This window comes from Juglans microcarpa x Juglans regia, chromosome 7D, assembly GCF_004785595.1.
Source record: "Juglans microcarpa x Juglans regia isolate MS1-56 chromosome 7D, Jm3101_v1.0, whole genome shotgun sequence".
In the NCBI taxonomy this organism is placed as follows: domain Eukaryota; kingdom Viridiplantae; phylum Streptophyta; class Magnoliopsida; order Fagales; family Juglandaceae; genus Juglans; species Juglans microcarpa x Juglans regia.
In genome coordinates this window covers 24,207,908-24,221,697 of record NC_054606.1, presented here as the reverse complement: position 1 = coordinate 24,221,697, position 13,790 = coordinate 24,207,908, and the positions used below count along the sequence as shown (strand labels likewise).

At 40.1% G+C, this 13,790-nt stretch overlaps 1 protein-coding gene across 1 annotated transcript; it reads right to left on the bottom strand.

Annotated features, from left to right (window-relative positions):
* Positions 1–752: 752 nt before the first annotated feature.
* On the bottom strand, positions 753–1,439 carry LOC121238237. The gene has a single exon (XM_041135066.1). The coding sequence runs from the start codon at positions 1,437–1,439 to the stop codon at positions 753–755; it is 687 nt and encodes a 228-aa protein (XP_040991000.1).
* Positions 1,440–13,790: the final 12,351 nt, after the last annotated feature.

Sequence of the window (13,790 nt, the reverse complement as noted above, 5' to 3'; positions counted from 1 at the left end):
GAGAAGGTTGAACTTAAATGATGGGATGCATAAGACATCCTTGAGAGTGAGATTGTGATTGAGTTGAACAGTTCCTTTGTGAGTAACATCAGCATGATTGCCATTGGGGAATTTGACTTGAAAATCAACTTTGGTAGGTAAAGAGGTATAAATGGAGGTGCAACAGATCATGTGATATGTTGCACCATGTCAATGATCCATGGAATATGCTGTGAAGAGGCTGGTGCCATGTGAGAAGCTAAGAAATAAGAAAAAATGCCAGACATAGTGGTGGCAAAGGTACAATTATAGGAATCAATGGGCTAAACTTGTTTAGCAGCCTGTTGTGTAGCTTGAGATTGGAGCAAAGTAACAAGATGCTGATATTGCTCTTTAGTGAGAGCAGCTTGTGAGTCCTCGGTGATCTATTCTAGGGTGGAAAGGCTAATTTGGTTAGCTGATGGATCAAAAACTTTGCTTCGAGTAGCCAGTTTATGGCCTGGTGAATAGCCATGTAGTTTGTAGCATCTGTCAACAGTGTGGCCAACAAGGCTGCAATGGGTGCATGTGGGTTTTTCAAGGTGGGGATTGGCTTTGAAACATTTGTCTAAAGAATGCCCAGAGATTTTGCAAAAGGAGCAAAAACATTTCTCTTGCCTTTGAGAACCAAACTGTTTGGAGCTATCTCGGTTGGATGGAAAATAAGTTTTAGTAGCCATAGCAAGAGTGTCATGAAGACTATGGGAAGTTGTTGAAATCTATTTACGCTTTTCTTATTGAACAAGAGCATAAACTTCACTCGAGGTAGGGGTGGGTTTAAGAAGAATGATTTGATATGTGATATTGGTGAAAGAATCATTAAGTCCCATGAGGAACTTCATCATCCAGTCACATTGTTGGTTTGCAATGACAGGTTGCATAGCACGACATGCACAAGATGGAATGATTTCAAGATTAAGAAGTTCATCAAATAAACGTTTTAATTTTGAGAAATAGAGGCTAACAGAGTCATCCCTTTGAGTAAGAGAATGGATGGATTGTTTCAATTCATAAATCCGTGGGCCATTGTTTTGTGCCAAACGTTGCTCTAACTCAAGCCATAGGGCATGAGCAGTGTCAACATACACAACACTGTTTTTGAGCTCAAGGGACATTGCATTTTGAAGCCAAATTATAACCATGTCATTACATTCAAGCCATGGTTCTAACAAATCTGAGTTTGGGGCAGCAGGTTCATGAATCGTACCATCAATAAAGCCCAGTTTCTTCTTGATTCGAAGAGATCTACGGATAGTACGAGCCCAAGAATGGTAGTTGTTTGCGGTGAGGAGATGAGTGGTAAGTAGGGTTCTAGGTCCATCGTTTGGATTAAGGAAGTAGGGGCTAGAAGGATCTTTAGGGTTGGTATTGGTATTGGTATTGGTATTGGTAGGAGGGTGATCAGTTTTTTCGAAGGCCATGGATGGCTCTTGATACCATAATAGTTATGGTAGAATCAGAAAAAAATGCAGTATAGCAGGCAAGGGAGAGAGTTGAGGAAGAATTTTGTATATTCATAACGCGTATTACAATGTACATGGCCTTTTATTTATAGTAACTACAAAAAAGAATAAAGGGAATCTTTTCTAACTAATTTGTACAGACAATCCGTAACAAAATTACAATTCTTTTATTCTAGAATCATCTTTGTTCTGCTGACTGTGCATTGTTGAGTAGGGATCTGATCTGGCTTGAGGGAAATGCTGTGATGGTTGTCGTGTGGTCTCTAACAAGAACTGCGACTGGAGACTTAGTTGTGGTTTCAACATGATTGTCTGCGCAACTTTGTGGGAGAGATATTTGGCTTGTGGTTACAAATGAAGCAAGTTGTTTATCAATGCTTCATATATATAAAAGTTGGGGGCATTTAATTATTGCAGGAATAAGTTTTGCAGAAATATGTTTACCTACCATTCTAAGTTGTTTCCATGCACGTGAAAAGTAAGCTTGGAAAATGAGGCTGGAATATCTTTCTTCCTATACGAATTTTGTACCTATATTTTCGTTAGAAAGATAATTATATATATCTAATAAGCCGAAGTAGGGAGAAAATTAATTCGAAAGGCAAGATATATACATTGAAAAAAAAGAGGCAATATACATATGCGGGCAGATGAGCTGCTGCCCAGGATATTACAGAAGCAACCCCAAACTCTTCTCTCTCTGATAACTTAATTGAAAGAAATTTGGAACTTGGTACTCTACCCCAAACGACTTCAATGGGAAACTCCTTATATTCCCGCTCTCTTTCCAGGAATTCCCAACCCAAGCTAGATACAAAAAAGAAACGCCGGTGCCACTCTTTTATCGAAGAATAACGCCTCTTCAGAGAAGTGAAATGTTTCTTGGAGGAATGGGATTGAAAATTACAAACGTTCCCATCAAGCCAGTTGATACGGTACACTGATAGAAATTTCCGAGCAGTCAGTTCGGGATAATCTTCCTTATCACTAAGTGCAATTCGGAAGGCAATGCAGCTAGTCCAAGATATCACACATTGTACAACAGAATGGCAAGTGAAATCCATTGGAAAAAATGTGAGGATAGAGAGCAACCCTTGTCGCCAGGCCGTCAACATCTACCATTAGAATGTGAGAACTAGGAGCTTCCAGAACGGTATCGGGAGGGATAAGATATAACCTGCAAAATGAATGGAGGTCGGTCATAGCTGACATCCACCATTTCCCCACAAAGTAGCTGAAACGGGCTTCATTATCATCACGTTTAGTCATGATGAAAGGATGTAGAGAGGGCAAAATTTTGAAATTTCAGAGACAAAGAAAGAGGTCAAGACAAAAATGGCAAAGAAGAGAAAGAGGGGAAGGAAATGAATAAAAACAATGTGATGGAATAGCTAAACATCTTAAGCGACGACATGAAGTTCGAAGGGACACATCAGCTGCAGAGATATAGAATGACGTTTACCAACCTCACTCGTGCATAAAACGAACCAATCCTGAGTGACGTTGAAGTTCACACCAAGAAACAACTTCAATTAATGAGGACAAAGTTAATGATTAATCATGCTCATTGACGCTAGAGATCGGTTCGCATCCCATCAATCTGGAGAAGATGAACGGGTGAGTACATGCAAACCCGTTCACTTGGCAAAAAAAAAAAAAAACTTTTTATAATTTTCAGCTCACAAGTGAGCTAAAAATTCGCGGGGTATTGTGAAGGGAGTAAATCCTTTGGACCGGGCTAAAAGTAAGGCCCAGGTTAGAGTCCAGATGCGAGGTCTGGGCTGGGCTGAACAGATCAGGAAGTCTTGGGTCAGAACTGAGTATGGGATCCAGGTCAGACCATGCTTACGTCAAGAACCTAGTCAGAGGATACATGAGGGGCTTAAGGAAGAAGGAACGTCGCATTCAATGCAAGCCGGGAAAGTATAGGGCAGCTTACACCAAGCAGCAATGGGATAGGAGGAACCTAGGGCAGAAAACATGCCACATTCAATACGGCCCAGAGCAGAAACACGCCGCATTCAATACGACTCAGAACAGAAGGCCTATCGTATTCAATGCGACCCAAGGCTCGGGCTACACGCAATGAACCTAAACACTTCATATCTAGGCAAGCAGACGGTGTAAAGATAGCTTGGCATGTAGACGGCGTGAATATATTATCTCCTGCTATACAACACCCCACTGCCATGGAGACTAGATCTGCAAGTATAAGTAAATACTACCTGCAACAAAAAAGAATGTTAACTTTTACGCCCATCTTCATTATTATTTTCTTTTCATCATCTACACCACAGCTAACTTAAGTACCGGAGGCACAACGGACCTCAAGGTCCCCCATTTTCTACTATCCAGGTGATGGTCTGAGCATTGTTTGCGTTGAGTTGTCCAGGCCCATGAAACATGACGTTAACAACGTTAAATCTACTTTATAATAAAAATATTTTATAATCTGACATATCATATCAAATTATACCAACTTAAAAATAAAATCAAATTTTTGTGTATATTTTTTTTTTGTTCCAAAGTATAACTTGCAATATATCAAATTTTGATATCAAGGATCGATGGTACATGAGAGTGGATTTTGGCATTGTGGGTGGCTAACCACTTCTTATAGCTAGTTCCACCTCCTCAGCTGCTTGGATAAGCTGGTTGTCACTTTTCCGTCCCCATCCTTTATTAAATTAGTGTATTATACAAGTAGGCAGATTTTCCAACCCACCATCCGAAACTTCGGTGCAACACTAACTTTGACATCTTGCAATTACATCTACAATGCCAATCAAGATCATGATCAAACCGATGAAAAGCACTTCCCCTTTCAAACTCAAAACAGTCAGATAATATTATCTGATTCAAGAAAAATATGATCATAGACTAACTAGTCAATGACGAAGGCTTGCTGTTGTACAGCAATGGGAGACTTTTCTTGAGTTTTAACGTTATCCAATTGCCTCGATCATTGAATCGTTTATCATGAATTATAACGTAATCTTGATCCTTTCAAAAGAGAAAAAGAAAAAAAAAAACGTTATCTTGATAAGTTAATGGACCATCCAATTGCCTCTAGCTGATAATAGCATGAAGAATATTTACTTTTTTTTTTTACACGAGGTCACATGTCCACGAGTGACCCCCTCCCAATTTAATTAAAAAACCCTCATTTATGGTGGAGGAATACCATGGTAATAGCCAAACCCACCAGTAAGGCGCTAAGAACTTCGCTTAATTGGAGATAAGAGCTACTTTCCTATATGCTGGTAAACAAAAGCTGAGGGTTACTCTGTTCTGGGTTGGCTTACAACGTTGAAGGGGAGGAGGTGGAGCTTGGGGGTGGCGTTGTGGCCGTGTGGAGGGCTGACTTGTGGTGTTGCTGCACCGTGGAGGAAGGCAGCACAGGGCTTGTGCGAGGCACTTGAGCGAGATCCATACAGAGGAGAGCATATCAACGGTGTGAGAGAGGGAGAGCTTGTGGAGGAGCTGGGGACCGTTGGGGGGTAGCTACACCGGTAGCTAGAGGTGCTACGGTGACTGAGGACGTGGTGGCACTGGGAATCCAAAAGAGAAAGGACTTCGAGGGTGAAGAGACAGGGAGATTTGCAGGAGGGAGAGAAGCCACGAGGGAGGGGCTTGGCTGGGTTGGCCGATGACGATAGAGGTGGAAGGTGACGGTGGGTTGACGGCGGCGTACAGTGGTAGCTGCGTGGAGGTGTGAAGAGTAGAGATCGAGGGAGAGAAGTAGAACGGTACTGGGGGGAAGAGAGAGAGGGGAGGGAAAAAAGTGAGTATAAGGCATTTTGGCGCCAAGTGATTAAAATTGAGATTTTATGACTAAATTTACATTTCTGGAAAACGGTCTTCTTTTTGTTTTTGATTATTGCGGCGATTTTCCCGTCGCAACAAGTAAAAAATTGCTAGAAAAAAACCAATTTGAATAATGCAGCGGATTATAATCGTTGTAAAAAGTAAAAGATCGCTGTAAAAGACTAATTTCGAACTTTGATGTAAAAACTTTGTGACGACATCAAAATCACTGGAAAAAGACATTTTTCTTGTAGTGAATCATCGACTGACAGTTTGGAAATAGCTGTGTAAGGGATTTAAAGCCTTCCACCATGAGTTGCACAATAAGTATTTGGCATATGGCAGCCATGAGGGAGCATTGGCTTTTGGGTGTAGCTTGGTCGACCCCCTCATCTGGGTTAACCTGGGAAATGGGAAAGTGACACCTTCAAGGTATATATTGGTTGTTCAAATTAAACCTTAGGTGTAATACAATTTAGAAATTAGTGAAATATTTATTCTGTTGTGTATGTAGCTAACATTGGGTTATCATGGCAGAAAATCTCAAGCCAAAATCGGGAGAATTGTAAGAGGCTCAACATTAATCAAATAGCAGGGTGGAAATCATTTGTGACGATCTTATAGGAAAAGGCATAAGGTTTTTGTAATTGCTTCCATAACAATATTATTGTCCCATTTGCAAGCACATATCACAACATCAGTCAATCATGGTGTGATGTCAGCAATGAATCTTAAGAAGTGCTCTTTGAAAGTAGTAATAAATTGCTGCATTTTATGGTTTATTATTTTCTTAAGATTTTCATAAGGGTCTCTAATATAAAGTTGTTGCTTTTTAGTTAATAATATTTTGCTCAAGCATACAAGGCCCTAACTAATATAAACATTGAGCCTGAGAGCTACGGTTTTTAGATCTGACCCTATACTAGTTAATTGTATAAGTTATACAAGATAGGAATGTGGGGTGAGAAAGAAAGACAACTTTGTTACTGCATGATGTGGGTATTAGAAGGCACCCTATATCTACATAGTGCATAGTTTGTGAGGATGCTACATGCATGGCAGCAGCTATAAATGGACCTTTTTTATGGTAGGGGGATAATTTGTAAGAGCTTACACTGCAACCTTGAGTTGGGCTTTGGAAATTTTGTGGAATACTTTGCTGTGCTATGAAGGCACTTTAAAAACTTAATGACGTCTTTCCATGGCTGTAATTTCGGAAAGGTTACTCTAGCTTCTTTACTTAAATTGAATTTTCTTAGAATGATGTCTTTTGATTGAACATCTACCTATACACATTCCACACAAATATAGCGGGCTGAACGAGCAAACTTGGTGGAGTTCTACAAGGATGTTCGCTGGTCTAAGAAGAAGGATAAATTTGTGACATCTGCCACAGAAAATATTTATGGGAGTCTTCTTATAACATTCACTCCAAATTGCACGCACTGCTGGTTCTATTTTTCTGAAACTAAGCACATAAATACATAAACAACACAGGATATACTAAAAACTGGTTTGTTGTGTAGTGTAGAAGGAGATGGTTGGTAAGATGCATGATGATTTAGAACCTGAGAAACATACTGAGGAGGCAGCAGCAGCTGTCTTTATTAAGAATGATGCAGCAGCGAGAGGAAGATGCAGAAGAAAGGAAGGAGATGATGCTACTCACTCGTACACACACAGATGGAATGTGAATAACAGAATGCATGGGTACGCAACAGAGACGCACAGAGTGTTGGAAGAATGATATTCCATATATTCATCTGTCATGTACAATGGCTATTTTTAGATACATAGGATTGGTAAATGAAATATAAAAATAAACAATGTGTATTTACAGCTCATCAATTAAAATTAATCTCTTCATGACTCATCAATCTGGTGGTCTTGTATGTGTTTGACAATATTCCTCTTCTAACTTCAATAGCCCCCGCAAGATAGAGAGTAAATGTTGATGACTTCCATCTTGAGCAATAATCGATTAAATGTAGGAGAGTGTAATGGCTTGGTAAGTAAATCTGCTAACTGGAAGGAGGAGAAAACATGAGCAGTTTTTACTTGACCTTTGGAGATTTTATCGCGAACTACATTGCAGTCAAGTTCAATATGCTTTGTGCGTTCATGAAAGATGGGGTTTGCGGCAATATGCAAAGCAGCTTTATTATCACAGTAGAGTGTAGATGGAGTGCCAATGGTGAGGCGTAGATCACTGAGTAGGTAGCGAATCCAAGTAAGTTCACATACGACAGTAGCCATTGCTCTATATTCCGATTCGGCGGAGGATCTGGAAATGGTGTTCTATTTTTTATATTTCCATGAAACCAAAGAGGTTCCAATGAAGACATAAAACTCGATGGTTGACCGTTGCATGTATGGGCAATTTGCCCAATTGGCATCAGCATATGCTATAAGTTCCACATTCGAACTAGTAGGAAGAAAAATACCCTGGCCAGGGGTTCCTTTAATGTATTTAAGAACTTTGATCACCACATCATAATGCGGAATACGTGGATTTTCCATAAATTGACTTAGCAAGTTAACACTATAACTCAAATCCGGTCATGTGTTGGTCAAATAAAGTAGTTTGCCAATTAATTTTCGATAAAGTGTAGGATCATGAAAAAGGTTACCTTCATCTTTCCTTAATTTGCTATTTGGTTCCATTGGCAATTGGGAGGGTTTTACTGCAAGAAGGCCTGTCTCCGAGAGTACATCCAGTGCATAGTTAGGCTGGCAAATTTGAATCCCTGCTTTGGAACATCCAATCTCCATGCCGAGAAAGTAACGCAATGTCCCCAACTGTTTGATGCGGAATTTAGTTTCCAAGAAGTGTTTGATAGCAAGGCTTGAGTTGGAATTTGAACTCATGAGGATGATATCATCAACGTACACGAGGAGGGCAAGAAATGAATTATCTGTACATTTGGTGAATAAGCTGCAATTCGCCTTTGATTGGATGAAGCCAAACTCGGCTAACGTGGAGGTCAGCTTTGTGTTCCATTGGCGAAAAGCTTGGCGAAGGCCATACAAGCTTTTCTGTAAACGGCAGACTTGTTTGGATTTTGCTGCATAGTGACCAGGAGGTAGTGGCATATAAATTTCCTCATCGAGATCGTCATAAAGAAAAGCGTTGTTGACATCGAGTTGTTGGAGATCTCAACCTTTGATGGCAGCAGCTACTAGTAGACAACGGATTGAAACTAATTTAGCAACAGGGGAGAATGTGTCGTGAAAGACAATACCTTCACGTTGGGTGAATCCCTTTGCTACTAGGCGAGGCTTGGCCTGCTCGATTTTGCCGTCAGCTTGGAATTTGTATTTGTAAATCCACTTGCAGTCAATCGGTTTCTTGTTTAGAGGGAGATCAATGATGGTCCAGGTCTCATTGAGCTCAAGTGCAGTGAATTCTTGGTTCATTTCCTCACGCCAAATTGCTTGTTGGATGGCTTGGCTATATGAGGTGGGTTCGGCATGAATGGAAACAGAGGTGGTAAAGGCACGAAAAAAAGATGAGAGGCAGGCATAAGATAAAACAGACGAGATGGGAAAATGAACATTACCTGAAGAATCATGTGATTCAGGACGTGTCATCATGGATGCCGAATGGTGTACAACAAGTGTGGAGGCTTGTTGGCAATAATAGTCACGGAGGTATGCAGGGGCATTGCAAGTGCGTGGTGTTCTACGAGGTGGAGGGAGTGTTGAAATGGAATCTTCTGGACGTTGGCTAGGTGTAGCTGTGGTAGGAGGTAACAAGAGTGAATTGTTGGTGGGGTTGGATTTGTCAATGTGTGTAACGGGAGAGGAGGCCACGTTATCGTTATTCTGGGTGGTGGGAAATGTGACCACATGTTCATTGCTATGAATGGGTGAATTGAGAGAATGGAGAGGGATAGAAAGGGTGTCGGTGGAAGGAGAATTAGTGGGTGCTGATGAAATGGTGTCGGTGGAAAAAAATGTTTGATTTTTTAGTGGAAAAATCTCTTCATGGAAGATGATGTCTCGAGAGATAAAAATTTGTTTGGTGGTGAGATCAAGCAATTTATATCCTTTGACACCATATGGGTATCCAAGGAAGAGACATATTTTTGCGCGAGGGTCGAATTTAGTTCGGGAATGTGATAGAGTGGAGGCAAAGCATAAGCACCTGAAAACTTTTAGATGTGAATAAGAAGGATTGGTTTGATAAAGGATTTCAAATGGGGTTTTATTATGAAGGATTGGTGTTGGTGTTCTATTGATTAGGTAAACCGCGGTGGTGATAAAATCAGACCAATATTGTAGGGGTAAATCGGATTGAAATTTGAGTGCACGTGCCACGTTGAGAATGTGTTGGTGCTTACGTTCGGTAAGAGCGTTTTGTTGAGGTGTGGCAACACATGTTAATTGGTGGACGACGCCTTTGGAATTGTAAAAATGTGACATGTTAAATTCGGCGCCATTATCGGATCGAAGAGTTTTAATATGGCTGTTGAATTAGGTCTCAGTGAGTACAAAAAAATTGATTAGAGAGGTTCGAGCTTCAACTTTGTTTTTAAGAAGATAAATCCAAGTACATCTTGTGAATTTATCAACAAGGGTGAGAAAATATTTTGCACCATTGTAAGCTTGTGTTGAGTTGGGTCCCCATATGTCAACAGAAACAATATCAAAAGGTTTGGTGGCTTTGGATTCTGAGTCAGGAAAAGAAATTTTGTGTTGTTTTGCTAGTGGACAAAGAGTACAGGGAAGTTGAGAATGATCTGAGCATTTGAGATTAAGATTAACATCATGCAATATATGCTTAGTTATGGAACTATGTCCAAGCCTATAATGCCATAACATAAATTGAGTAAATTTTGAAACAGAGGTATGATTGACAGATATTGGAGGAAATAAATTGTGAAAAAAAGATTGCAAGCGAGAAGGCTCTAGTCTGGACAATATCAGGTGATACAAGCCGTTAAACACCGTCCCCACTCCAATCGTCATCTAGGATGAAAGGCCTTGAATATAGCAAGAATTGGAGAAAACAATTGGACAGCAATTAGAATGTTGGGTTAAGGATTTGGCAGAGATTAAATTGAAGGTAAAATCAGGAACACATAAAACGTGACGAAGGATTAAATGGGGCGTTAAATGAACATCACCAATATGAGAAGCAGTTGTAGTGGATCCGTTTGGCAGCTTGATGATGCGAGATGTAGGAGTGATATTGTGTGTGAAAAATTTTGGGCTACAGATCATGTGATCTGTAGCATCGGTGTCTATGATCCTAGGTGTTTGAGTGGTTGTGGTGCAAGCTAGTGTGTGTATAAGAAGCGGAAGAGATACTAGACATGGGAAAGGAGTTGGCATTGACGTTGTTCGCAGCAAGAGTGTTGGCATTGCTGGAAGTAGGATTTAGTAAGGCGATGAGTTGCGAGTACTGCTCTAGAGTGAGAGATGGACCATAATTAATTTCTTCCTGCACAAGAGAGGATTGATTAGTAGTGGATTTGTATTTGGAACTGTTCTTGTGTCCTGGAAGAAACCCATTCAACTTGTAGCATTTTTCTTGCGTGTGACCAGGTATGTGACAATGGGAGCAGACTGGTAAATTCGGATTTACTTTGAAGCAACGCTCCAACGAATGGCCAGGAATATTGCAGTGAGAACAGAACAGACGTTCACGGCGTTGGTTCCGAATTTCTGAGGTCTTGGTGCCCATGGCAAGTGGAGGTGGAATAGAGTGCAGTTGTCGTCACCTCTCCTCTTGTTGGACAAGTGATAGAACCCGATTGAGAGGTGGAAGAGGATCCTGAAGTAAAATTTGTGCACGAACAGATCATAAGAATCATCTAAACCAATAAGAAATTGCATCACCTTATGGGTATGGGTATAGTCCAGCAAGGTTTTGACCGCACCACAAGTGCAGGTGGGCATAGGCTCATAAATTTCAAGTTCATCCCAAAATGTTTTGAGTTTGTTGTGGTATTGGCTGATGGAATCAGAGTCTTGCGTGGAGGAGGAAATAAATTTAGCAAGTTGAAAAATCCGAGGAGCATTTTGTATGGAGAAACGCTCCTTAAGATCATTCCAAACACTCTGAGCTGTATCAGCATGTGCAATGCTCGATCTAAGGTCTGAGTTAACCGAATGTTATATCCATGCTATGATCATGTCGTTGCAGCGCTCCCATGGAGCATAGAGGGGATCAAAAGTGTTTGGTGGCTTGGTGATGGTTCCATTGATAAAGCCAAGTTTGTTTTTGATATTGAGAGCTCGGCGCATCGTTCTAGCCCATGTGACATAGCTTTCGGTAGTCAGCAGATCAAGGACTAAGGAAGAAGATGCACCTTTGCCTGGTTGAATAAAAAATGGACTAGCAGGATTTTGGGGGTTATTTTGAGCTCGACATGTCATATTGGCATCAGAATCTTCGGTCATTGCTCTAGTACCATATTAAGAATGATGCAACAGCGAGAGGAAGATGCAGAAGCAAGGAAGGAGATGATGCTACTCACTCGTACACACGCAGATAGAATGCGAATAACAGAATGCATGGATACGCAATAGAGATGCACAGAGTGTTGGAAGAATGATATTCCGTATATTCATCTGTCATGTACAATGGCTATTTATAGATACATAGGATTGGTAAATAAAATATAAAAATAAACAATGTGTATTTACAGCTCATCAATTAAAATTAATCTCTTAATGACTCATCAATCTGGTGGTCTTGTATGTGTTTGACACTAGTCCTCTTCTAACTTCAATAGTCTTTAGGGAGGTACTTGGTCATAGACCAGGATATGCAAGAGGCCTAGGAGAGATGGCCATACCGGAACCTACAAGAGAACTTTAGCATGAACGAGAGAAAGAATACCTAGTTTAGTGGAAAGACATAAGAAAGATGCTGACTATTACAAGAGTCAACTAGACCATTTGAGGGGAGACATGCGAGTACTTTTGGGCAGACAAATTGCAACTGACAAGATGTTGAAGAGTTTCCTAAAAGATTTCCAGTCCCACGGAAAGTCACTTAGAGAGACTTAGTGAGCTGGTTACTTTGTAAAATTTGGAAATTTTTTTATCTTTTTGGGTGGCTTTTGGTAGTAAGATGGTGCCTGGGCAATATATATCCACTGGGAGGTTACCATGCATGTTTTGTGGGAGCTAACTGGGCAGATGTGGGATGTTTGGGCTTTTGACATATCCTGATATGGTCTAATTTTTTGAGGTTCATGTTTTGGGTTCTATAGTTTCCATGTTCCTTTTTCATGATAGGGGGCAGCTATGGTTTAGACAAAATGAAGCAGTATTGGTACTAGAAGCATGTAAGTATTTATGCACTTATTACAATGTGTATTGGCATGCACCTTAACTGGAGTGTTGTTATATAGGTAGAGCAAAAATTATGAATGAGATTGGTCGCCTTTTTTACTTGCTGTAAAACTCGAGCCTGCATGCACATTGCTGGGTAACTGGAGTCATGGATGTCAAGTTGAAGGCAAAATTGATTTCAAGAATTCCCAAAAGAATAGGTGATGTCATGTTTCTTGTAGTAAATTTCCACTAGCATGATTGTGATGTACCATAATTATATGTTAGAAATAATTATGATTTCACCTTATATGGCTTGCCGTGGGAATTTGATGTTAATGGTTAATATAACTTCGTAGAGATATTCAAAACTGCCTAATGTACATAAAACCAGGGCATGGGACTAAACTGTAGGGCTTGCTATTTTATAGGCTCTAAGCACAAAAATGGTCAAGTGATTACACTATTTTTTAAGGACTTGCTATTTGTTATCATGGTTCTGAATTATAATTGGCTAGCTGATGTTGGGTGTGAAAAACATGGTGTTGCACTAATTCACACATCATAACTACTCTAAGAGAGGAGTGGATGGGTACACAGCTTAGAGATTAGGGGGCTGGCAGTACGTGCATGAGAGATTTAAGGTATATAGATTTAGTTAGCTAAAATCTTAGAGTATGAAAATTATTCATATATATATAGACTGTAGGAAAAGTTATACAGCTAATTTAGCATAATTAATTTATCAAAAACTGCTGGTTGTTGTATACGGATGCATGGAGCTTTATGTGGACATTGATTACATACTTCAGTGGTTTGATCTCCCACAAACTGAGGGAGTAGTGGATGATGTGACTATATAGCTCACACTTTTTGAAGGTGGTTGGATAGAAGCATACCAGATTGACGTTTGCCAAATACACATTGAACTGCTATACTTGATTTTGGTGTTCATAGATGGAGAGTTGCTGATCTTGATTGCAGTGATGTTGAAGATATTCCACCCGCCCCTGCCAGAAGGCATATTACTGAACTTAAATAGAAGAGTTGTTATTTGAGTGCATGTGAAGTGAATATGTCTAGTGCTAGTGTAAAGCTCCGACCCCGAGGGTCTGGAGAGTTAACTCATGTCACCTAAAATCATCTCTAATAATACTTTTAAAATAAACCAGTGTCTCCATAACATATTAACATATTTTTTCAACACAGATATTC